This window comes from Centruroides vittatus, unplaced genomic scaffold (assembly GCF_030686945.1).
Source record: "Centruroides vittatus isolate TY-2023 unplaced genomic scaffold, ASM3068694v2 contig_655, whole genome shotgun sequence".
NCBI lineage: Eukaryota > Metazoa > Arthropoda > Arachnida > Scorpiones > Buthidae > Centruroides > Centruroides vittatus.
Window position 1 is genome coordinate 28931 of NW_027122407.1, and position 27477 is coordinate 56407.

The window sequence follows — 27477 nt, forward strand, 5'->3', positions numbered from 1 at the left end:
CATTGTTACTTAACACTTCCATTGTTGATGGAAGTGTTAAGACTTAATCCTGTCCTCTCCCCGTGGGGAGGAATTTCGAAAAATCCCTTCTTAGTGTGCGTTCTCGTGACGTACCCTAACTGTGTGCCAAATTTCAACTTATCAACTCGTAACCGTTTGGGCTCTAGCACTGATTATTATTATGTTGGGTTAAGTGAGATATACTCGGTTAACACCGGTGGCTGTGTACTATGCTGGACCAAAGTCAAGGCATAGTAACCAAAACAGAAATTAAAGAAGTGTATCAGTGTGTGTGTCTGTATTCAGGAATTTTCTCACAATATGACATGTATTCAATATAGTGGCCTTCTGTAGAGTGATGTATGTGTTTCTATTCAATTCTAATGTGCCCAGGCTTTTGTGTAGTGTGTGTGGTATGACACCTGTAGAGGAGAGAACAACAGGTACAATAAGCACCCTATCCATCCTCCACAGATGCCTTATTTCCTGGGCGAGTTCTGTGTACTTGCTAATTTTTTCAGTGCATGCGTTTTGTATATTGTAAGTGTTTGGAATGGATATGTCTATAATGTATGTGATTTTATTGTGTTTGTCAATGAGTGTGATGTCTGGTCTGTTGTGGTAAATTGTTTTATCTGTGATTATGGCTCTGTCGTAGTACATTTTGTGCGTGTTGTTTTCCAATACTGTCTGTGGAATGTATTTGTAGTATGGTTCGTGGATGTCTGCTAATTTGTGTTTTTTTGCAAGCTCTTGGTGTATTATATTTGCTACTTGGTTATGTCTGTGTAAATAATCTGTCTGTGCCAAGAGCTTGCAACCAGAGGTGATGTGTTGTATAGTTTCTGGCATGATGTGACATTTTCTGCATGTGTCATTTGTGAGTGTTGCATCTTTGAGTATGTGTTTTCTGTAGTTTTTAGTATTTATGACCTGGGGCCCTATTCTGGTCATCGTCTCTCGTCTCTCGTCTTTCCCAAGCCGGTCGCTGATTGGCTAATCATTTGTTTACGTCTCGAGAGATCGTCGCGTCTCTCTAAACGCGATTCTGGACAACTTTTTCTCTCTTCGCTTCTCTCTTTTATCAGAGACGAGCGGATAGCTGTCTTTCAGCCGGTCTTTCGTCTTTCGCCTCGATTTCGTTATATCCAATATGGACGACTCCATGCTACTCGTGCTATACGATCGTATCACAAAACGTTCCCTATCTCGAGAAAGAGTATTTCGCGATAGAGATAACGCTTTTGATTTAGATGATGATGAATTTCGTTCAAGATTTCGTCTAATGAAAGAAGCTACCGCGTGGCTGTGCAACGAATTGCGGGATGATTTAGTCCGGAGAAAGTCACGGACCGTAATTCCACCAGAAGTTTAGTTATTGATAACCTTACAATTTTTTGCTTCTGGTGGATTTCAAAGAAATGTCGGTGATCACTGCCAACTTAAAGTTGCCCAGTCGACAGTGTCCCGAATTATGCCATCTGTAGTCAACAGTATCATCCGCCGATTGGGACACAAAATTTCTTTTCCTAGGAGTAGAGAACAACAATTGGATGTGTCCTCTGGATTTTTTATCATCAGTCAAATGCCAGGAGTTGTGGGTGAGTAAATTGTTTTTATTTGTTCATTAGAATATAATATAGTATGTAATTACTTTTATTTTTTTAAATAGCTGTTACAATTTATAATTTTAAAATTAGTGTATAAAATGATAAAGTTTCTTATTTAATTATATGATGATTTTTACTATTTCTTTACTTATTGCAGGAGCTATTGATTGCACTCATATTGCAATCAAGGCACCTCCAGCCTCCAAATATAATGAAGAATCATTTATCAATAGAAAAGGATTTCATTCTATTAATGTTCAAGTTGTAAGTATTTATACAAATTAACCATCTAACTATAAATAAAATTAATGTCTTTAATAAAGTGGTATCTTTAAATTTCTATGTCAAATCACTCATTTCACTATCAATATCACTTGAATACAAGATATAAACAACTATTATTCAATTGTAATAAGACTAAAATTATGCTTTTAGGTGTGTGATTCTCAGTTGAGAATTTTGAATATTAACCCATTGTATCCGGGGCGCATGCATGATGCTTTTATCTGGCGAAATTCTACTCTGCAGGAAAACTTTGAAGATGGAGTAATAGGAAGAGGATTATGGTTGCTTGGTAAGCATATATTTCACAGACATATTGTCTTTTGAAATATTTCGGTGTCATGTAATTCCAAACTAAAACAAAAATGTAAAGACATTATTTTCTTATTAATTTGGTATGAAAAAGTAAATACCATTCTCTAAATTATGTTTACAGGAGACAGTGCTTATCCTTTAGAAACATGGCTGCTTACACCTGTAGGTAATCCATCAGCAGCTGCAGAATTAAATTACAATGCAGCTCACAGAAAAGCCAGAAACACCATTGAAAGATGTTTTGGTGTTTTAAAGCAGAGGTATGAGAAATTCTCACATTTTTCTTACTAACAATTTACTAATTTTACAAAATTATATATTAAAATTCTTATTTTTAATTATTAGATTCAGATGCCTTGACTTGAAGTCAGCTGGAGGATTACAATATGTTCCAGAAAAATCAGCAAAAATAGTGATGGCTTGTGCTATTTTACATAACATTTGTGTAGCATTTAACATTCCTTCAGAAGAAATCTGTGGAAATGATGATGATGATGATAGCATAAATAAAATGGAACATTCTGCAAATCAGAATGCTGTAAATGTCAGGCAACAGTTAATATTACAGAGATTCTGTTAAAATAAACATGAATGAAAAAAGTGAATTAATTTTGTTTCCAGTCTTTATTCTTTAGAGACTAAATAAATAAGTAAACACACTAAGTTATTATTTAGAAATATTTATTTATTATTTATTTCATTTCTAAGTACATTATAAAATAAAAAAAGAGACAGACAAAATTGTTTAAATTGGCTAGCAGTACGAACACATCACGCAAACTGAAAAAAGAAGACACGCATGTAAATATAAAAATATTGTTTACTCAATAAATTTTTTAAAAAGTATTAAAATGTTAAACAATTATATAAAATAAATACCCTTTGCAGAGTTTGCAAGATTTCTTTGAGAATATTTTTCTCTTCCATTATATTATTTTGTCGTCTTATTAGTTCATTATTTTCTGCTAGGTTTTCATCTATAGATGAAAGCCTACATAAAAAAAATGTATATATATATATATATACACATAAATGACTAGATACTTTTAATGAAACTAGACAAAGCATTTAATCAAAGAGAAATGTTTTAATATTTTTATCTAACTATATTAATATTTTAATCAATGAAGTCAACTTCAAAGTAAAATAAATTCCAAAAAGATTATAAGGTTTACCTTGTTAATAATGAATTTTGATTAGATGCAGATTGCTCTATAAATGAAGTTACAGTATCTTCATTTGAAGATCGGTGACGACGACGACGACATCCAGAATCTGGCATTACAACGGGAAGATTAAAACATTTAATTTTAAAACTAAATAAACTTGAAGTCAAGAAATATAATTACTTGACATAATAAATAACTTACTTGCAGATTCAAGATCTTCCCTCTCAACTATTTCACGATGTGGTTCCACATCATTTCCTTCGGAAACTATATTCTGTATCTACGATATATAAATATAAATATATATATATATATAGACTATATTTAATATATAAAAAATGAATTTATAAATAAAAAGGTATTACTTACATTATGTAAAGGTTCAACGGAACTTGTAGTGCAAGCTCCAAGCTCGTATAAATTTTCTTCTTCCAATCCAAATTCTTCGTTCCCAATTAATGACACCTTTTCTTCAAGATCTGTTAATGGTGGAGTACTTCTTTTCCCTCCACCTGTTCTAAGTATATCTTTCCTTAAAGCAGCCGCTTTACTTTTCGTTGGGGAACGCCACTGACTCCATCTTTTTTTTAATTGTTCCACTTCGATCAGTGGACCATCAGCTAGACAGTTCACTTTATCCCTAATTTCTTGCCATCCATCTCGTAAAGTATTTTTGGAAATATTTCCGTCCAATTTTCCTTTAGCTAAATATGGACGCTTTTGCAACTCGGTTACCAACATTTCCATTTGTTCCGATGATAACATAAGTCGAGACATCTTGATTACCTCGTGCCGTACCACGTGCTCTATATTTTCGTATTCTGCACTTTCGAAAATTGTACAATTTCATTGGTTAAAATTCTATACCGCGTTGCGCGCGCAGATAACCCGAACATGTATAATCAACCGAATAGAATCGTGACGTCAACGACAAAGACGAGATCGTTACGAACGACCAGAATCGCCACTTTGTATGAGAGACGAATTTCGTCTCTCGCTTTGACGTCATTCGTCGGTGAAAGAAGAGACGAGAGATAAGTGACCAGAATACGGCCCCTGATTCCTGTTTAGCGAATCATGAATCCTTCCCTCTCCCCAAAGAGGCATCCCGAGCTAATCAGCTGTTTGACGCAGTTTTGTCAACGAAATCCTGGGCCAGATCGTAAGGATGCCTGCCATGGAGTGCCTTTCGAGCCCACGATTGCTTAATGGTGTCTATGCTTTTTATATGTTGTGTTGTGTCCATATGATGTGAGTGTAAGTTTAATGGTGTGTTATTCGAGTCTGCTAGAGTTACTGCTTTATGTAATTGTGATGTTTCTTGTTTTTTGTAGAAAAACTCTCGCAGTGACTGTATTTCTTTGTAGTGAAGGTTAACTATGTCAATCAGGCCACGTCCGCCATCTTTACGTGGAAGGGTTAATCTTTCTGTGGCAGATTTAGGATGATGTTGTTTATGCTTAGTAAGTGTTATTCTTGTTTTCTTTTGGAGTTGCTCAAGATCAGTGTGAGTCCAATGTATAACTCCAAAAGAATATGTGAGTACTGGGATGACATATGTGTTTTATTGCTTTAACTGTGTGTTTTGCATTTAATTGTGTTCTGAGAATAGCATTTAACCTACTTTGGTATTCTTTAATTAATCTTTGCTTTATTTGTGTATGTTCTGTAGTTTGGCCTGTTGGAATCCTAAATACTTGTAGAACTCGCCCTCTTCCATGGATTCAATAATGTCTCCATTTCTAAGTGCAAAATCTTCTTTCTTCAGGATTCCTTTTTCTATGTGAACTGTTTTGCATTTATCTAAGGCCAAATTCCATTTGTATGTCCTTGGTGTATGAATGTGTGATTTGTAGGAGTTAATGAAGTTGTTTTTGTGTGGATGCATAAAGTTTTATGTCATCCATGTACATGAGATGTGATAGTGTAAACTGTGTTGTTTTTTCGTGTCTGATATTGTAACCATATTGCGTGTTGTTTAACATGTTGGATAATGGGTTCAGGGCTAAGCAGAACCAGAGAGGACTCAAGGAATCTCTTTGAAAAATTCCTCGCCTAATAAAAATTTGGTTTGTTTGTATGGAAGTGTTACTAACCTGAGATGTAGTGTTGTTCTCCAGTGCTGCATAGTGTTTTGAAAGAATGCAATGAGTGATGGATGTATTTTGTACATGTGTAGAACATGTAGCAGCCAACTGTGTGGAACACTGTCGAATGCTTTTCTGTAGTCTATATATGCCATGTGTATGTTTCTGTGTTGTTTGTGTGCTTGCCGTAGAATGACTGAATCTATGAGTAACTGTTCTTTGCATCCCCTGTGGTTTCTACGACAACCTTTTTGTTGTTCTGTTAGAATGTCGTGTTCTTCAATATGTTTGTATATTTTGTTTGCAATACAGGATGTCAAGAATTTGTAGAGTGTTGGAAGACATGTAATTGGTCTGTATTGTGTGGGGTCTGTGGTATTGTTGTTTTTAGGTTTCATGTAGGTGATGCCCTGAGTAAAAAATTTGGCATGTCTTGTGGATTGATGATAATGTGTGTTAGGTGTTTAGCTAGTTCCTGGTGCAGTGATGTAAACTTTTTGTACCAGAAATTGTGAATGTTGTCTACACCAGGTGTCTTCCAGTTGTGTGTTTTGTTAACAGTGTATTGGAATCATGTATGTTTATTTCAACACAGGGCATAGTTGGTATGTTGTGCAAGTTTCTGTTCTCCTCCTCGATCCAGCCTGCATCAGCATTGTGCGTGACAGCACTGGACCAAAGAGAAGACCAATATGTTGTGAGTTCTTCTTCTGTTGGTGTGCCACTGTGCTGTGTATCAGTGTTTGCTTTGTTATTAATTTGTCTGTAAAAGAGTTTTTCATTGTTTGTAAATAATTTATTTTGTTGTTTTCGTAGTGTACATGTTTTGTATCGTTTGAGTCTACGTGCTTTGGCAGCAAGTTTTTGTTTTAGTGTATCAATGTATTCTGTAATGTGTGTGTTGTGATGTTCATGTTTTGTGTGTGTTTTTATTTTCTTGAAAATGTTTTTGAGCTGTTTCCTTAATTTGGGTGTTATGTTGTTTTTAGTGTATTGTGTCAGCCTGCCTAATTGCTGTCTAATGTCATTTATTTGTTTTCTATTCTTCTCTGCCAGGCAGGCTTGTGATAGAATTGTGTTTTCTGTGTATTTGTCTGTGACTGTACTTTCAGTCCATGGTGTGTCACTACTGTGACTGCCCCAGCATAAACTAATGTATGAATGTCTGCGAGTGTAGAAATTGAATGAATGTAGTGTGGTATTAAGTGAGTGTTTACATAATTTAGTGTTTTTCCTACTTCCTTTGACGTGTTGATTTTTGGTATTCGTGGTCGTTGTGTGGGATCTGTGCCTGTATATTTAGTGAGTGTTTCCTGAAATATAAGTGAGAGCGTATTAACTAAATCCATGTCTATGTTATCAGTGATGGACGAGGAAGTGTCTGTAGTATCATTAGTGGTAATTGTTGTATGTGTGTTATTATCAATGCTTGTTACTGGATTATCCTGACAGGTTACGTGATCTTCATTAATGTTAGATGTTTCTGTCTGTTGATGTATTTGATCAGCAACCTGTTGTTTGATAAGTTCAAGTGTTGTTTGTGGAATAAGGTTGTTGTGTATAATTGTTCTTTTTTGATCAACAACCCTTTGTTCAGTGACAGTGAGGTGAGGATATTGTTGTGTGAATTTATGGTGTAGTTGTTGTCTGTATGCTGTCATGTTTGTTTCAAGTTTTGTGATTGTGTAATAAGTACGGATGATAAACTCGTTCATTTCTACTGTCCATTTCATCCGTTGGCGTGGTTTTCCAGCCTTTGTGGTCTGTGGATGCATTGCCACAGAAACACCAAGGCTAGGTTGGTTCCTCACATCTGTTGAGGGCATTGCAGTAGCCATGCTTGGGCCGGTGCTGCTTTTGCCACCGGTAACCAAGGGAGACTGTGGCCTATTTTTCGAACGTGAGCCTCTGCCTAACCCACGAACGCGGACCTTGTTAACCCGGGCGACGTCCGAGCCGGTATCACACTTTGATCTAGTTATCACCATAATAAATATCTCCACAGAATGTGGGTGTGGTCACTCTTAGCTTTATTTCTCCCCATAGACCTTACTGGCATGGGTGTCCCTACCAGGAGCTTATGCTCCAGCCTGCATTGCCCTATGGATCAGTAAAATTACTGGGCTCTCCCACCACGACCAGGTGGTGACCACAGGAGAGTTGTTATTATTATTATTATTATTATCATTATTACCAAACTCGTCTCGATTATATATATAGATGCGGTGTAATTTCCGCGATGCACCTTCTCCTGAGCTCCTGAAAAGCGTGTTTCCCGAAGGGTTAATGGAGTTTTTTTAACTCCTGTCAACTATCATAAAAACAGAACTATCAATAAAAACATGCAGTAAACTTCTATCGGTTGGATTAAGTTATAAATCTAGTGTAGGGTAGGCAACTTTTTTTATAACATGGGCCAGAATAAATTTTACGTTTTTTCCGCGGTTGTAGTAGTTAATTGATGCCTTAAAATGCATAAAAGCATTATTAAATAATTATTATTTATTCGTATATATGAAATTCTTTCGAAGAAATAATCATTTATTGTAGTTAATGTAAGCTGAAAAATTAAATTTTAAAGATATTTCTTCATTTTTTTTGGTGAACACATGACCGAAAGTTATTTTTATCTTCGCAGAAAATTTCCTAGTGACCTATCTCATATCGGGTTTTCATATTTGTAATAATATTATGATAATCTTTATTAAACAAATCTAGACATTTTATATTATTTAAATTTGACTAGATTAATTGAATAGTTATATAAAACTTTAGTGTTTTAGCAAGAAAAGCTTAAATGGGTCAGTCAGTTCACCCATGATGTATAGTTTGCGGGCGAATTTGCGCAGTGATCTTTTTTATATCTAATTTGCATAATTATAGTGGTAAATTATTAATCTTTATTAAACAAATTTAGTTATTGTGTATTAATTAAATTCATCAAGTTTCATAAAAAAATTTTTTAAAACTTTTAGCGTTTATTCAAAAACATTTTGTTATGTGATTTAATTTTTTACAGTAGCATCCTATACGAATTAGCAGTTTGCAAATTTTGTAGAGTGTGGTTTGGTGTTTTTGTGTTTTCTCGTTTTTTGAAGTTCACTGCGATAAATTTTCATTATGTGGATCCATACATTTTGCGTTGTTTTTAACGGATAAAAGGTGGAACTCTTAGTTTTAATTTACAACTTGTTTTTCTAAATATGCTACTTTCCAAAATGATAAGTTGAAAAATAATTTATTTTTTCAACAATTAGCGAGAACTGATCTTTAAATATAAATGAGGCATGTATTATAGGTTCACTAATTTATTTGTGCATATAATTATCTACTTTCTGATTTCGAAACATCACGTTTTTTAGTGTTTAAAAGCGTTTATTTAGACATGTCTATTAATTTAGTCATGAAACGTAGAACCAGATCGAAAACCGATTTGAGGATTTTAGAAGAACCCATACTTTAACAATTTGTTTTGATTATTATTGTTAGCGTTCATGTGTATCGTGCTACTGTAAATTACTTCGTTTTACTATGTTAGAGAAAGTAGGTCACACATTGGATTGCCGACTTCACTTTTTCAGAGTGAAGCAGACTCGCTCAGTGAAGTGTGTTTTATTGAAGTTATGCTTTTTTTTCTGATGCATGCCAATGATGAATATTGTTTTTAAAATTAAATATCGGTCAATGACAATAACATATGTAATAAATCTAAAGATAAATATAAAAATATTTCTAAATTGTTTATTGTTTTGTTGTTTCTTATAGATTAATTTATTTAATTTATTATATGTAAAGTAAGTTTATTTTCCAAATGCTAATATTTTAAACCGTTTTAAAATTTCAGCCTATATTTGAACAACGAATTTGAAAATTATAAAAAATATACTGAAATTTTCTTATATGTAAAATTGATTTCGTCACTTCTACAGCAAGTAGAACATTAGACAACCTTTACCCACATTTAAGTCTGGAGGAAAGGCCGCCAGGCATCGTAGTTGTAAACATAAGAACGTTTCCGTTATTTGCTGTTGTGGATGAAATTTGTCAACTGTCAGTTACATTTTTTTGGCATTTGATTTGCACGTTGAAAAAATCGTCATGACTTTAAATGCCTAAAATTTTAGTAAATAATATAAAATTCAAAATAAGTTTAAAACTTTTGAAAAAATTGTAACAGATGGAAAATCAAAAAAGAATTTAATATAAATTTTAAAAAAAATTTAGCAAAAAATTACTGTGAAAAAATTCACATAAAAAAAATTATGTGACAATGAAGAAAGATTATTATTTTTACTAGACGTAACTGTTTAAAATATTATTTTCCTAAACGACAACAAAAAAACGATTGAAAAAATTTTTAAAAAATTTACCACGCTTTTTTTTTACAACTAAGTGGTAGCGCCACGTGTGACTGTTCCACTGTTAAGTTTTAAAAAATATATTTCTCCTCCCTATGTTTTGTCTTTCATTAATTGTAATGTTTTTTATTGCTGTTTGTTTTATAATACACATAGGTCATATGGATTTTACGAGCTTTTTTTCTCTGCCATCTTTTTAAATGTGTATTATTGTTCTAAATAGACTTTCAATAACTGGCATAACTCTAGTACCAGTCTTCAGATGAATCCAGAAATAGGAATGTTTTAAAATTTTTAATTTTTGCTGTATAAACGCTGAATGATAGGTAACATAATAATAATTATACTACTTAAATAAATGAAAATTTTATTTGACGCACTGTCATAAAACTTCGTAAGATGATAGAAAACTACAAATAAAAAAAAATTAATTAATCTCCTGTCAAATTGTATTTTTTTTGAATTAAAACTTCGATTCCCAAACCAGGTTCGACTTGGTCTAAAGCAGTAATTATTAAGTCACTAGAACAGAGAAAGAGCCTAGAAAAAAATTTACCGAATAAAAAACACTAGTTACATATTTCCACATTTAGTAAAGTTTGGTCCTCTCCCTTTTCTGTCACGTGACTTGTTACTCTGATACTATATAAGTGCAGTTTTCCGCATTAGATTGTCATTATTTTTGCTGCTGTTGTATATTTCGAGTATAGTACTTTTTTTTATGATTGTGTTAAAACAGCGCTATGGATAAAACTAATTTTTACTTGCTTTCATCTTCGGAGATAGCAGAGATGAGTGATAATGATAATAATGTTTTTCTTTCAGAGAAAGAGGATGATATTTTGGAACAGCGAAAATTGGACTCTGAATCTGAACAAGATTGTTTACACCTAGACAAGGTTATCACTTCTGGTTCATTTTTTATGGGTAAAAACCGTGTAACAAAATGGAATAAAAAAATATTTCTTTAAACTCAGAGGAGAGGAAAAGAAAATATTATAACTCATTTGCCTGGCCCAAATTAAAAAGCAAAGTTCGTCAAAACACCTTCGGAATGCTGGAAGTTATTTTTTGATGACGATATATTAAATCATATTGTTCGAAAATACAAATAAGTATATAGAGAGAATAAAAGAAAAATTTAGCCGCGAGAGTGATGCAATCTCAACAAATGTTTGTGAAATAACAGCTTTTGTAGGAATATTGTTTACATGTGCGGTGATAAAATTAAATAAAGTAAATTTACGAGATTTTTGGACTTCCGATGGTGTCAGAATAGAAATTATATAACTTGTGATGTCGGAGAAAAGATTTAGTTTTCTAAATAAGAGCATTAAAATTTGATGATAAAGCAACTAAAAATAATTCTCGAAATACTGATGAACTCGCTGCGGTGTGAGATTTCTTTGAGAAATTTGTTACTAATTTGCCGAAAGAATTATCGCCCATCTGAATATTTAACTATAGACGAGATGTTGGAGGCATTTAGGGGCAGATGCCAATTCCGGCAATATATTCCAAGCAAACCGTCAAAATATGGGATAAAAATTTTTGCATTAACAGTTCAAGGACTTTTTATAGTTGCAACTTAGAAGTATATGCGGGAGTGCAACCGCAGGGCCAATATTTTATAAGTAATTCTCCTAAAGATGTTGCGTTAAGATTATGTAAGCCTGTAGCAGGCTCTAGAAGAAATATAACATATGATAATTGGTTTACGAGTTACGAACTTGCATTAAAATTATTAGACATTAAGCTGAAGTCAGTCGGTACTTGAAGAAAAAATAAAAAGAAATACTGCCAGAGTTCATTAGTTTGAGAAACAGAACTGTATTCAGTAGCATTTTTGGATTCCAAAAAAGTGTACTTTCGTTTCATACTCTCCCAAGAAAAATAAAGTAACTGTCTTACTATCAACTTTACACCACAACAATACCATTGATTCTTCAACCCACTAAAAAAACAAACCCGAAATAGTAACGTGTTACAATCTTACGAAGGAAGGCGTCGACGTTTTTGATGAACTGCCGTCACGTTATAATTGCGCAAAAGATACTGCCGATGCTGGCCCCTTGTTGTTTTTTATAGTTTGCTAAATTTTTTCGGCCGTAAATTCTCATGTCATTTATTATCTGAATAATAAACTTCCACAAAATCAACGCAGAAGACACTTAATGAAACTGCTATCGATCGAACTAACGACTCTGCAATTAAAAATTACGTGCACAAAAAGAAAATTTACCCAGAAACATTAGGACGGCAGCCGTTTCAATTCTCTATGTTGCAAAATGAAACATCGGAATCGGAATTGGAATCAACAACAGCATCAACAGGGACATCATTGGCATCAACATCAGTAGCATCCATATCTGCAGCTACGCGTCATAACATCACGGAAGCAATCACCCTGTTCTGATTGCAGTTATAAAAAGGGCAGAAAGATGACAAATCAGTGTTTTCGATGTAATAAATACATTTTGTGGTGAGCACTCATATACTTTATGTAAGTCATGTGTAGAAAGTTTAGAAAGTACAGTAAATAGAATAAGAAAGTTAACACTATACGAATGTATTCATTTTTTATATTACTTATTTTTCTGTATTTTTTTTATTTTCTGGGTTAGACATAAGGGGTTTGCTTTCTACAGACTTGCAAACTGGACCTTTTGGATAGAGTATCCAACAAATAAACGACATTTATTGATATATATATCAATAAAAGTTGTTCATTTGTTAAATACTGCATCCAAAAGGTCCTGTCTGCAGAATCAGTGAAAGCAACCTCGTATGCCAAACCCAGAAAATAAAAAAATTAACTTTTTTGCACACGCTAATTATAATTTTTGCAATACAAGATTACATAAAGTTTTAAGCATTAAATAATATAAATGAATAATATGTAAATGTATAAATAAAAAATAAATATAATTTTTTCGTATTACCAATTTATGCTGTTTATCTTAATTATTATTTATATAAATCTTGTATTAAAAGTAGAATACGATGTAAAACATTTTGGTATTATGTAAACATATTTTTCTATACTTATATTTTTGTTCTGTTTTTTATTTTTTAAATACAGTCAGTAATTAATATATATTATTCTTATATAGATTTATCAATTATAATAAACATACACTATCTAATATTACATTAAAATAACTCTCTCTAATTAACATCTGAAATGAACAAGTAATTGAATCGAGTCCCACGCCTCTCTTAAGTGACATGCGACAGTAATAAAGTGATTCTGAGCGTCGCGTTGCATCAATTTAAATAATTTATAAAAATTAAAATTATAAATATGTTTACAAAATAATTGAGTATGTCAGTTCACAATACTACTGTAAAACAAACTGTACTGACAGTTTAGCATTTCCGATAACATTTAATTAATTTTTGAATTTTATTATGTTTTATATATAAAAATAAAAAAAAACATAAATGCATAAAACTTAATTTAAAAAATATCTGCAACTTCGTAACACACATAAATATGAGAATCCAACGAAAAAAGATAGTTTGTAATAATTAAAATAGAGAGAAAAATAAAACTTTCAAGGTAAGGTAATTTCTGTAGTAAAATGTGAGGTAAGCGATCACGTGACGCTTGTCTTTCCTTCTATAACCAAAGCCGGTTAGGGTGAAATAGAAGCCTAATCACCAGTAGAAGTAAAACAAACATTGGCGCATGTCTAGCGCAATAAAACTCGAACGGGGGAGCGAAAATGAAACAGGTCACTTTGTAATTTATGCTATTTACCTTCTAATATTAAAAAATTAGAAATGATCAATAAATTATGATAAAATTAAAACTTTTTTGACTGAATTCGACTACAAACATATCAGACAACTGAATTAGAGAAAAAATACTTGTTTTTGACACTAAATTTTTATTTATTAATTTTTATAAATTAGTGCCTTATTGACCGAGGGCGCGTGATTTCTATTTCACTGTGCACGCACATGACGACAGGTTAATAAAAACAACATAAATTATAAAAATTTCAAGCAGTGTATAAAAATTTTTCTAACCTCATTAAAAGAGATTCATCTCCTGCCCCTTTTAATCCTCTCATTATCATAGGTCTATCAATGTTTTTAGAATCATTCAATAAAATCTATAAGTGGAACAATAAAAACATAAATATCAATATTATTTTCTAGAAGTACTAATTATTTAAAGAAATGAATTCAAATAAAAAAATCTTTCATTATTATTTAATAGTAAACATGTATATTATTGGAAAAAAGTTTTATTCAATTATTTTTAATTTTGCAATATTGGTTTGTAAATGGCATCTTCTCTTTGAATCGCCAACTTTACAGGGGCTTACAGGGGCAACGGGTGGCTTTACTACATAAGTGTTCTATTGTGCTGAGAAGCTGCCATTTGTAAGTTAGTATTAAAAATAATTTAAAAACGAAAACATGATAAAACAAAATGAAAATAAATTTATTGACATAAAGACATATATTAAATGATTACGAGTAATAATAAAAATAAAAATAATCATAAAATGCAATGTTATATACAGTACATTAACCTTTGATTTTATATGTACTAGATATAGAAAAGAATAATAAAATACATTTTAAAAAGTTTTAGTATAAAACATTATTTTATTAAGTATTATTTACATACATCTCATTATTCATATAACACAAATTTGCAACCAGATACCACACCTTGCAGTACACTATAAATATTTACTTGACCTTGAGAAGAGCTGCTTGTTGATTTTCGTGGGTTATTCTAAACTATGCTTAAGGGGGAGTAGGGTTTGTTATACATGTCTGAAATAGTTAGTATAAATACTCGAATGCATTTCGTTGTTTTCTAATAAATCTTTTATTAGTTTCATCTTATTACTTATACTATAAGCATAATCAGGGATACTATAAATTACTACCTATGGGATTTCGAGACTTTGAGTATATATCTGAACTGAGGGGACCGAGACAAGTTCAACGATACCCTACTTTTGGACTGGAGACGAAAAATAAGAAAGTTATCCATATTTTTAAGTTATCATACTTTTTTAATACTTTCAGATGGCACCATAGTTGCTAGTGCTGCCATCTCCGCGGTAAAGTCTGCAAACAAATTAAAAAAAAAGAAATTGCACGAACAGCCGAATGCCACTTGTTTCTTTTGTTCATGAACTACCATGAATCAATAACTAATGACGTTAAACAATCGGCGGCCTGCCGGTGGCTCCCCTCCCGGGGGAGTCCATTGGGAACACGAACAGTTGAACACCAGTTCCTTTTTTTCCTTTTGTTCAAGCATCACGACTCCCGATTGCGATGCTTGTTCGTGCTTGTGCGACTGTTCGTGCTCGTAGTACTAGCCAAGCACAAGCGATAGCGAGACTGAGGAGCCGTAGCCTCCCCGAGGTCGATGAGCGCGAGGGTGTGCAAAAAAGACTTAACTTGAACTGTAGATAATCAGTGGGCTCGTGGATCAACATTTGCCTTTGTTGAAAGTATATATGGCTGACTTGCCAAACTGCCTGTGACGCCATAGGCTTAGCGGAAAGAGCAACGCGACTCCCAATCATCATGCGGTCGCCGAAAAAAGTATAATAACTTTCTTATTTTTTGCCTTTGGCCCAAAAGTAGGGTACCGTTGAACTCCGTCTCGGTCCTCTAAGTTCAAATATATATTCAAAGTCCTGAAATTCCATAGGTGGTAATCTATAGTACACTTGCATAATCTCACATTGATTTTTGTGCTTTACAGAAAAAATTCCCACATAAAATTTTTAAAAGTTTATGTACCAAATTATTAATTGTATTATCTAAAACATTTTATTATGAAACTTTTTTTCTTTATTATGTATTATTTAGAAACACAAATCTTTAACGTGAGAAAAAAAATCGCAACGGATCACGTGACACGCGCCGCATTTCGGAGTACAGAGCTAAATGTCTTTGATAAAAGCTGTTTTTTGATGTTGGTGGACTACTCTTATACAGATCGCAGGAAATGCAGGTTTCTAGATAGCCCTGCATTAATAATTGTAAATACTCAAATACATTACAAGATTTTCGATCCAAATATAATATCTCTGTAGATAAAACGAAGAAAATGGTCCCAAACAGAAACTACTATTGGGTGTAAAATTTAAAAATTTGCTGAGGTCATAAACAACATCCAATAGAATGTAAATAAGCTTTAATTGAATTATTTCGAGCAAGGAGTTCTTCTGTACGATTATTTAAATTAGCCTGAGTTATCTGGGGTTCAGACAGCTTCTAATAAAAACCTTGCCCAAGATAACTTGGGTTTGGACAGCAAGTGGTTATCCCTTTTAGCGTCCTGTTTCAGGGGGAAAAACACTTGAAAATCTATGTTGTTATTAAATATTAAACAAAAATATTTTATTTTAATTAAAAAAAAGTTCTAAACAGTTTTTGTGTTCGTGTTTTCGATGGTCTCTAAATCGTTCTTTTCCATCATGATAGCCAACATTATTGGGGCATCCCATCTGCAACGTCAGCTTCTACTTATAGGTTCGTTATTTGCTGTGAAGCTGCCGTTTGTGGGTAGAGTAGGTGAAAAAAAATTTAAAAAATAAAACATGACAAAACAAAAATGAAAATAATTTATTGACATAAAGACATAATTTAAATTATTAAAAGTATTAAGAAGAATAAAAAATATTTACAAAATACAATGTTATAAAATCAAACCTGAATGTACTGTGTTTATGAACTGAATATAAAAAAACAATAATAAAATACATTTTAAAAAATTTTAGTATAAAACATCATTTATTTTATTATGTGTCATTTAGAAACTTATTATTTTTCATGTAAAACAAAACTGACAAGAAGACACTTATACCAGCTGCAGTAATGATACACAGCTGAATGTCCTTGAAATCAGTTGATTGTAAACTTTCGCGGGATGTTCCCAATAACGTTCGAGAGGGAGTAGGTTTTTTCACATGTCTGATCTAGTTACTGTAAGTACTCAAATGTTTCATTATTTTCTAATAACTTTTATACTAGTTTTTTCCTATATTTTCAAAAAACTTTTTTGTGATGAAAACCAACGATCCACCACCTACAATTGACATTAACGAAGAAATTCCTGAAATTACAAAACAGGAGGTTGTTTGTGCCATAAATATGAAAAAAATGGCAAAGCTACAGGACATGACAGGATTCATTTTGAAGTTTTGAAAGCTATAGCAGAACAAGAGGGTACAGGGTTGAAATTACTAACAGACTTCTTTAATACCATTTATAAATCTGGTAGAATACCTAGAGATTGGCTAAAGTCCACCTTTATTCCTATACTAAAACAGATTGATTCTTCTCAGTGTGATGACTACCACTTGAAAAGTCTAATGTCTTAAGTGCTCAAAATCTTAAAAGTCATCCATAGACGTATATACCGGAAATGTGAACTAGATATTGATGAAACAGTTTGGATTTTGTAATGGGCTTGGTACACGAGAAGCACTCTTTGGCTTAAATGTATTAGTTCAAAAATGCAGGGATATGAACGCCGATGTTTATGCCTGCTTTATAGACTATCGTAAAGCTTTTGACTGTGTAAATCACCAAAAGATGATGGAGATCTCAACATCAATTGGCATTGACAAAGGCAGTCTGCGTGTCATCGGCAAACTATTGGCATCAAACAGCAGAGGTCAGACTTGAAAAAGAAACTTCTGAAACCTACGTTAATTAGAGAGAGGAGTGTGCACCAAGGTTGTGTGCTATCCCCCTCCTCTTTAATATATACTCAGAGGCTATATTCAAGGAAGCATTGGAAGACAGTGATTGTGGGATCAAGGTAAATGGCAAATTAATTAACAACATTAGATACACGGATGACACAGTAGTTATGGCAAATAGTCCTGAAGAATTACAAGAACTGATGGACTGTATTGTCGAGTACAGTGAACTGCATGCTCTCTTTATGAATTTTACCAAAACCAAACTTCTTGTGTTCTCAAAAACAAGGAAAAATACAAAGCTTCTCATTCACAGGAACACTATCGAACAGGTATCATCTCTCAAATACCTCGGCACAATAATAAACGAACAATGTGACCAGCGTAAAGAAATAAGATCAAGGATCGAACAAGCCAGAACATTGTTTATGAATATGAAAATTTTTTTTATTAGATCCGATTTGAGTTTATGTCTGAGGATTCGAATGTTAAAATGCTACATCTTTTCTGTCCTGTTGTATGGATGCGAAAGTTGGACTCTAGACCCCCAAACTGAGAAAAGAATTGAAACTTTCGAAATGTATTTGTACAGATGAATACTTCGAATGTCGTAGGTGCAAAAGATTACTAATATTGAAGGCCTGAACCACATGAACAAACAAAAAGAACTCCTGCTGACCATCAAAATCATGAAAACACAATACATTGGTCATATAATGAGAGGAAAGAAATATCGAATTTTTAGACTAAAATCAGAGGGGAAAATACAAGGAAAAAGGTCTGTTGGGAGGCCAAAGAATCATTGGTTGAAAGACATCACAAGGTGGTTCGGGAGAACATCTATGGAGATATTCTGAGCTGCTACATCGAGGACAACGTTAGCTATATGGATCGCCTACCTTCGTCAGGAGATGTCACATTAAGAAGAAGTTTCTTCGTATTACTTATATTATATGGTAAGCATAATCTTACTAACCTAACATTGTTTTTTTTCTGCTTTACAGGTAAAACACCCACAAAGAATTAAAAGAATTAATAATACACCAATTTATGAAATACATTTCTAAAAGGTTTCAGCATAAAACTTTATTTTCTTTACTATGTATTATTTAGAAACGAATTTTATTTCACATAACAAAAAAATCGTGACAGATCATGTGACACGAGCCGCAGTTTTGTGTACACAACTAAACGTCCTTGAGACAAGCTGTTTGTCGATGTTAGCAGGTTATTTCCATGAAGGTCTGAGGGGAAAAACGGTTTCAAGACAGATGTTCATTAGCTACTGTAAACACTCAAATATGTCACGAATTTATTGGTCATTTGTAATGTTTCTATAGGAAGGTATCAAAAGAAACTGGTAAAAAAAACCCACTTCTATTGGATGTTTAATTTTAAAATTTACTGAGGTCATAAAATTCATTCCATAGAATACAAAATAAGCTTATCCCAAGCAATATAGCTCATAGAACGTTTACGAGAAATTTGTTATTGTTGCCCGAGTATACAAGGGCAAAGAACTACGCAAGCACGCGAATTACCTAAGTATACTCGGGCTAGAGATTGAACGCGTTAAATGCTCGAGCTTTCAATTGTCATAATTAAATTGAAATATTGGGTAATTTTTTGGAATATATAGATTTTTTTGTTTGCTTGTTCACTGTATTACAGAAGCATTCTATAAATATTAGGGATTTTTTATGTGATAAGGTAATGGAAAATGCCATACAGTTGCTGTGAAACCAGTTATAAAGGCAACAATCCTACACGACTCAAACTTCAAGTATTTTCATTTCCAAAGGAAGCTGAATTAGTAGAAAAATTGAAATTAATAAATTCTAAGAAATTTTTCTTTTAAAAAAATTCCAAGAACTACAAATGAATTCTCCTTTTTATTCCGATTTCGACAGAGTCGAAAGACAAAGAAAGACCAGTAAATTACTTTCACTATCTTTACTTTATTTTATCCATTATAGAAAAATTGAAACAATTCATTTCTTGAGAAAACTTAATTGTCACCACAAGAAAAAAAGTAAGTGAATTAACGTTAATCATAAACTGAATCGATAGTGACTCAAGTAACATAAAAATAAGCACTGCTAATAATCATTCATTATGGAAAAGTTTAAAGAGTAATTTTTAAATATTTAACCCTAGATAACAACGTACACTTCTGCTCAAAAGTGAAGTTCACAAACTTTCTTGTGCCCTTTGCTGGTCATTCTTTTTCTACCTTAATAATTTGAATAAACAGTGCAGTGTGTGATGCAACTGTGTTCACATCTCAATTAGAGATTGATGTATGGCTAACCTGTTGTCTGCTCGATGAAAGTTTAGTTACTACATAACTTTGTTGCAAAAATATGTACATTACATTTCTTTTTATCTTTATTGTTTTATAGATTAATACAGAATGTTTTCTTTATATTCAGGATAAATTATGTGTATTTGAATATATGTCTAATGAAATACTTCAAGACCGCGATATAATGTGTACTTTTGATACAATGATAGTTTTTTTTTTTCGTTTTTGTTAAATATATTTTTATTATTATCATAGCCTATATTTTTTTATTGTTAGATGAATTTGAGGAGACAAGAGGAGGAAATAAGGCAATGCATTAATTCAAAAACAAAAGACAAGTATGGAGAGGAATCTAACAACTCATTTTTGAAAGTCGCGGATAATTTAGAGGAAGAAATACACTGGCAGACTAGCAGCAAATCCAATTTTCAGAGTAGCTCCTCAGAGTGTGACGCTAGTATAAAGCAAAGAACTCAAATAATAGAATCAAATAACTCTTGAGGTCAGGATATCAGCATAAATAAGTTTCAAAACTCAAATACTCGTAACAGCAATCCACATATTCTCCAGGCAACTATCTGATTTCTATATGGAAAAAATAAACATAAGTGGTTGTCTACACCTAGGTCTCTAATAACGTTAGAAACAAAAGAAATCCGATATTTCAGCAAGATTTCTTTATGAAGATGGGAGACCAACTCATGGAGCCCTGGCTATGACAGCAGATACAGACAATGAATTTGAGGACTGGGATCGGAATCATGATACAAAATATTCTAGGTCAGGGTGGCCAACAAGTCTGATCGCGATCGACCGGTCGATCGCGAAGCCAATTTTGGTCGATCTTTTGCGATGTCTTGATTTAATGTGTTACACTTGTAACCGAACGCAACGCGTGAACATAACGCGCAAACGCAACTGTAGTGATATCGGACCCTCCGCGTCCTCCCTGAGTTGTGGTTTTGTCGGTCCATGTGCAATCCATTTGAGTACAGTTATAAAAAGGGAATAAGAAATGTAGACAAAGGGTCATAAAACCGAAATAAAGAAAGGCTGGAAGAGGGGCGGAGAGAGTAGGTCGAAACACGGTAAAGAGAGGAAGGGTGAAGTGGTGGTCCCCGAAAGTGATAACGTTGAGTTTCAATTTTTTTCTGTTTAAAATGTAAGTACCTTTTCTTTATGTTTTAAATTAAATTGTGGCTTTTCTTACCTATCTATTTACTTGATAAGTAAGCGTTCTCCGCAACAGACCTCTAAACTATTTTCTTAATTTTCTAGGAAAATATTTAATTCAATACTTATTGTCGTATTTCTTTTGCATTTTAGTATACCCATGAACATGAGTAGTAAACCAAAAAAATCGAAAACTTATCATTTCAATGAAGAATGGGAACTCGATTACTTTTTTACAATGGTGAATGATAAATGTCGTTGCTTAATATGCCTTACTTCGATAGCCATCGCTAAAAAGGGTAATCTGGAGAGACATTTTTTAGCTTTACATAACAAGTATCAAACAGATTATCCACCAAATTCCGAACTGAGAAAACATAAAGTTAGGGGTCTTAAAACTCAATTAACAAATCAACAAAATGTTTTCAAAAAGCCAATGTTGAAGTCACAAGCAGTAACTACTGCATCATTCAAAGTAAGCTACCTCTTAGCAAAAAACTGTAAACCATTTTCTGACGGTGAATTTGTAAAGGAAATTTTTTTGGAAATGTCAGATTCACTTTTTAATGATTTTAAGAACAAGAGTGAAATTATTGCTGCAATTCAAGATCTACAACTGTCTCGAAACACTGTGATGCGACGAATTGAGAAGATGAGTGGAAATGTAAAAGAACAGTTATATAACGATATTAATAGATGTTCTTGTTTTTCCCTTCAATGTGATGAATCGACAGATATAAGTGATACAGCACAATTACTTGTTTTCATTCGTATGGTTTTTAAGGATTTTACATGTAAAGAAGAATTGTTGGGTATGATTTCTTTGAAAGAAAGGACTAGAGGTGTAGATATATTCAAAGCCTTTAAAAACTTGCTCAATGATTTGAAAGTACCACTTTTTAAATTAGTTTCAATAACAACGGATGGCGCAGCTGCAATGATAGGTCGCATAAATGGATTTATAACCCTATGTCAAAATGAAGATAAATTCCCAGCCTTTTTGAGCTACCACTGCATAATTCACCAGCAAGTGTTAGCCAGCAAGAGACTAAACACAAAAGAGGTAATGGACATAGCGTTTAAAATTGTTAATTCAATTCGAGGAAGTTCCCTCAAACGGCGTCTCTTCCAACTGCAGCTTGACGAAGGTCAACCTGAATTATTACTACATACCGATGTTAGATGGCTAAGCAGAGGTAAATTTCTGCAACGATTTCGTGATTTATTGCCTGAAATAATAGATTTTCTTCATGAGCAAGGTGGAAAATGTGAAAATATAAATGATGAAACTTGGCTTAGTGACTTAGCATTTCTTACCGATTTTACTTCAATATTAAGTCATTTAAATTTAGAATTACAAGGTAAAAATAAAACAGTAATTGATATGATCAGCTGCATAGATGCATATAAAACAAAATTTATTTTGCTAATAGAAGATCTGCAACAAAATAATCTGAATCATTTTCCAAATATGGCGGATAATATACAAAAACATAAAAATATTAATTATAAGATCGACAAATACATCACGGAAATCCAAAAAGTAATTAAAAATTTTGAGATTTGTTCCAAGATTTTGAAAAAATTAAAGAAATTGTGGAATTTATTCTTTTCCTTTTAAAAAAATTTAAGTGTGAAACGCATTAGCCAAAAAATTTCAGACATATTTCATATGAAGCAAAAGGCATTAGAAAATGAAATTATAATTTTACGAACTGATTTAATCTTACAAGCCAGAAAATTTGAAGAAAATTTTGGAAATACGTCAAACGAGAAAAATATCCCAGTATCACCAAATGTAGCGAATATATTTATTCTTGTTTCGGATCTACGTATCTGTGTGAATCGGCATTTTCATACTTAAAGTTAACGAAGACTAAACAACGTTCCGTCCTGACTGATTCCCATACTGAAGACTCATTATTATTATCTTTGTCAGGATATACACCTAATTATGATTTCTTGGTTAGAGACACGCAAACTCAGTCCTCTCATTAATGTTAAGGTAATAAAATAAATTCTAAATGTGTCTTTATCTGTAGCTAATTTGAATTAATAAATATTGTTAATAATTACTCGTGTTGTTTTAATTCTCTTGGAAGTGATTTTTTTGGCTCGTTAAATAATTATGTTGTTTTTTACGTAGGTAGATATACAGGCTGTTTCAGAACGAGGTGCACTCCCGCGAACAATTGATAAATTGGCAAAAAATAAGTCTAAAAATCTTATATCATTCTACCACGATAAATTTTCCTGGCGCAAAAAAAATAAAATAAAATCGCGAAAGTGAAATCTTAAAATCAAATTATCTGCCATTTTGTGCATTTTTATAACAACTTTTTCATATTTAAGAACAAACAGTACCACAACTTATACATCGCAGTTGATAAAAAAATTAAATAGATTTTTAGTAACTTAAAATATAATCTTGAAAAAGTGTCGAAAAATCGAATTAGCTGCAAATGAATGAACTCGTACCTACAAATATCAAAAGTTGAGTCTGGAAATTTATTTTCTTTATGAATGAAAATTTGTACATGTCCTGCCCCCATTTCGCATTACCAGGACAGAAAATCATTACAGAATGGGTTAATGTTACCTATGGTAGCCAAGATGGCGACGGGGAAATTTTTCTACCCTACAACCTAGACGGCGGCAGGGATTTTTTCCCCCCGCCCGTATATTGCACGCGGCGACCGCGATTTTTTTTCTTTCTACCGTACATTTAAACGGCGACGTGAAGGTTATTTCTACCCGACGGTCTATATTAAGAATACTAAAAAACACGACCGAAAAAAAAAGAGCACTTACTTTGTTACTGAGCCTTTCCTCTTTTTCTTCGTTTCCCGTCGACTGAACTTGATTCTCCGGCATGAGAAGAGGATCTCTTTTGCGCTTTTCTTTTAACAATGTTCTCGTTTTTTTCCACCTTTTTCTTCTTGGCAATAGGTGCGGGAGCGGCCGGAATGGTCTCCGGTTCTTTCCAACTAGGAACTTTTCCGCGACCGGGAAATATCATTCTTACGTGTTTGATAAAGGTGTGGAATTTTTCGCCGGGATTTTTTAACGTCCAATTGTGATACTTCTTATACATGAATGCGTACATATACGAATCCGACAAATCTTCTGTGTAATGTTTCGGCAAATTCTTCTTGTTTTTTAAGTGACCCCACAATCTTTCGATATTCTGAGTATGAACGCCTGTAATCGGGTTGACAAAATTTTCAGAGTGGTTTACTGTTTTATGAGAAATTTCTATACCTTCTAAATCGTCGATGTGGTTATATCCCTTCCATTCGTCTGTGAACACTGCGCTGCCGGAGTTAACGTATTTCGAAATGATCCAATTGAGAGTTATTTCAGATCTGTCATTAACCTGGCATATAAAACAAGTCTTGTCCTCCCGGCACAAACCTCCGACGACCCATTTAGAGCTTTTCATCTTTCTTCCTTTCTCGTATTTTCGTTTACATATCACTGTTTCGTCTATTTCCACTGTTTTGCCGACGCCTCCTATTTTAAACGATGTCAGATTGTGTAAGGACACTAACATAACGAAACGTACGTGGTTAGCCCAGTCTATTCCTGCCTTTTTAGAAACGCCCGAGGAAATTGCCGAATTACTCGTCGTGCACTCTAAACCAATATAGTGCCATATGAATGCCAACAGATTGGCCCACGAAACATTGCCGCATTTCCCTTTGAACGTTCCATCGAAAGCCGAACTATTCCGCCTGCATTTTCGGCAACGCATCGCGCAAGAATTCCGGTCGCTGCGATAAATCAATTTGCATGTTTGGCCGCATTCCTCGCAAACTTCCTCGGCGTGTTGGAGGCCTAATTTCACGGCGAATTTCAGTCCGCCATCAATTCTCTCGTCTAATCCCAACTCGGAATACTCCGCTTCGATTAACTGATAAAAACGTCGTCCAGTACACTGTTTCCAAAATCCGTCCGATTCTAAATCACAATCCGCCATGACTCGGTCGCGAAATATCTATTCCAAAAAAAAACACAGAAAACGCTTAGCCTACTTTTCGATATAAACAACTTTTCCAACAGCCGAAATTCGCAAATAAAAATTAAGAACATTACAAATTACCTCGTAATAGAAAAATTCCAAAAGTAAGAAAAAATCGACGAAATCTCTCGGCACGACAAGACGCCCACTCATACTCGGAAGAAAAATTTGCATAATTCCGATAAGACGCAATTCGAATAATCAAAGCGCCCTCTACGGATATCTTCAGTTGATGACGAAATCATGACGTAATCCCGGTCGCCATCTCGAACGGAGAGTGAAAAAATTTCCCCACCGCGGTCTAGAATTTCCCCGTCGGCGTCCAGAATTTCCCCGTCGCCATCTTGGCTACCATAGGTAACATTAACATTAACCCTTTTGCTTATCTACCCATAGCTTGCAGGAGTGCACATCGTACTTAAACAGTGTATAAGCATAGTATGTATTTCACATCTCCCCCTTGCCACTTAAATTATGTCTACTACAACAAGTCGATCGCAACACATTTTTAAGATAAAAAGTAGATCTTATGTACACAAAAGTTGGCCACCCCTGAATTATATATAATATATCATAAAGAAGAATTAATTTGTCGATATATTACGAAACAATAATTATAATGTGTTATCTGTATTTTTTATTGAAATAACGTTATTATTATTAATTCAATAATAATCAAGTTTATTTATTATTTTAATATATTTAAATTTATTTTATCATAAATTTCTAAATAATAAGAAATAAATTCATTTACTGAAATAATACTGTTAAATAATGGAAAACATTTAATATTTTTAATTATTTAGATTTTTTAGATAGCTACTACGTCACCACAGGAAATAGAATGGCGTCACTGGGTGTTTCTGCAGTCACATGACATGTCACGTGACCGCAACAACATGTGGTGTTGTTTACAATATTTTACACTGTTATATTTTGTAAATTAATTAACAATGTTGAATAAAAATGTGAAAAATTACAGAAAGAGATGAAGAACAAATATATGAAAAGATAAATTAATACAAAAACGAAGAAAATAATAAAAAAAGTTTATAGAAGTGACTTTTATACATTGCATTTATGATAGAAAAAAACAATCATCAGAAATTACAAACACTATAATAGAAATATGAAATAAACTAAATAAATTTGTGATATCACAGAAAATAGCAAAAAAAAAAAAAAAAATGAAAGAAACAGACAGAAAAAGTTACATCTACCTTTAGGCTACAGATGACTTTAAGTTTCTTTATTTAAAAAATCAGAAATGATAAATTTATTTAAAAACAAAATATAAATAAAAAAAACTATGTAGAATAAAAACAGAAGTGTATGATTGTGAAAACTGCTTACGTGTATCATGTATAGTTTTCATCAAAAATAACATTAAAAACGCTAACGTCTTTTCCTGCCAGTGAGGAACAGAAACAGGTTTTCTAATCCATAATTTATATTAAACAAGACTTAGGCAAAAATAGGCAATTTCTAGTGGCGTGCCGTGACATTTGATGATAGGGAAGCTGTGTTTCTGTAAGAAGCCGACTTACAGGGGCAAACAATTAATTGCGCGTCAAAACTCGTTCGTATTCATTTGTTCGATAAGCCAGTAAAAACAGTATACTTCTTTAAATGTATTTTTAATAGATTATCTGACGTACTTAATAAATAAGAAAGTTCAATATAATTACCTCCGTTATTAGATTTAATAAATTCCCTACGCCCTCTAAATGCCAATTCTCGCTTTGAGAAAAAACATATAACATCTATTAATTTAGATATTAATATTAATTATTAGATATTAATCTATTAATCGTAATTATCTTGTTATAATTTTCAATATTTATTTTATATTGTCTACCAATGTTAAATTCTATTCCGCTTTGATTTCCAAATTGCTTCAATTTTACGAAAGAATCGTCATTCGTCATGAATTTTATCGTCAAAATGTCGAAATTTTTTTGTCGACGTATTTATATTTAATTTAGGCATCGGTCTTTCTCTTTTAATAATGTTTTATTTTTCGTTATATGGTCTCGAGCCAAAACTTTTTTAAAATAAATTTTTCAATCACTAGCCACGATATAAGGGCTAAAATTAAAATTATCAGAAAAACTTACTCGGTAAAACAAAACGTGTGATGGATATGCATACCTAGTACAAAAAATTTTTCAATTGTATAAATATACTTTTAAAGAAACTTATAATTAAATATAACTTTGTGAAGAAACGTACTGTACATAAAAATAACAAAATATTATTTACTTTTTAAATCTTAAAACAATCTACTTAGTGAAATAGCTCCTTACGAGTGGCTAATGAATGAAATCGGAGACGGTCCAAATAGGTGTGTGCGTGCCAAATCCCGAGGGTGCCGATACCGGTCAATGTCGAATGCCTCTTCTGTCGCATCACTAGTATATCTCAAAGGACGCGACAGGGTTGTTGTAGATTTTAAACGTTTCT

General features: G+C 32.9%; 2 protein-coding genes and 2 long non-coding RNA genes across 4 annotated transcripts; 2 read left to right on the top strand and 2 right to left on the bottom strand.

The window, feature by feature from the left end:
* The first annotated feature begins 2402 nt into the window (after nucleotides 1–2402).
* Nucleotides 2403–2812, top strand: LOC136979958 (uncharacterized). Its single transcript, XR_010881467.1, has 2 exons — nucleotides 2403–2467; nucleotides 2553–2812. It is a non-coding gene; the product is annotated as an uncharacterized lncRNA (long non-coding RNA).
* A 59-nt stretch (nucleotides 2813–2871) lies between these two features.
* On the bottom strand, nucleotides 2872–3169 carry LOC136979962 (uncharacterized). The gene is made up of 2 exons (XR_010881468.1): nucleotides 3087–3169; nucleotides 2872–2987 (listed from the first exon to the last, which is right to left on the bottom strand). It is a non-coding gene; the product is annotated as an uncharacterized lncRNA (long non-coding RNA).
* A 209-nt stretch (nucleotides 3170–3378) lies between these two features.
* LOC136979960 (uncharacterized) lies at nucleotides 3379–4153 on the bottom strand. The gene is made up of 3 exons (XM_067275988.1): nucleotides 3746–4153; nucleotides 3578–3656; nucleotides 3379–3482 (listed from the first exon to the last, which is right to left on the bottom strand). The coding sequence occupies exons 1-3, from the start codon at nucleotides 4151–4153 to the stop codon at nucleotides 3379–3381; spliced, it is 591 nt and encodes a 196-aa protein (XP_067132089.1).
* Nucleotides 4154–21159: 17006 nt separating this feature from the next.
* LOC136979961 (general transcription factor II-I repeat domain-containing protein 2A-like) lies at nucleotides 21160–22614 on the top strand. The gene has a single exon (XM_067275989.1). The coding sequence runs from the start codon at nucleotides 21160–21162 to the stop codon at nucleotides 22612–22614; it is 1455 nt and encodes a 484-aa protein (XP_067132090.1).
* Nucleotides 22615–27477: the final 4863 nt, after the last annotated feature.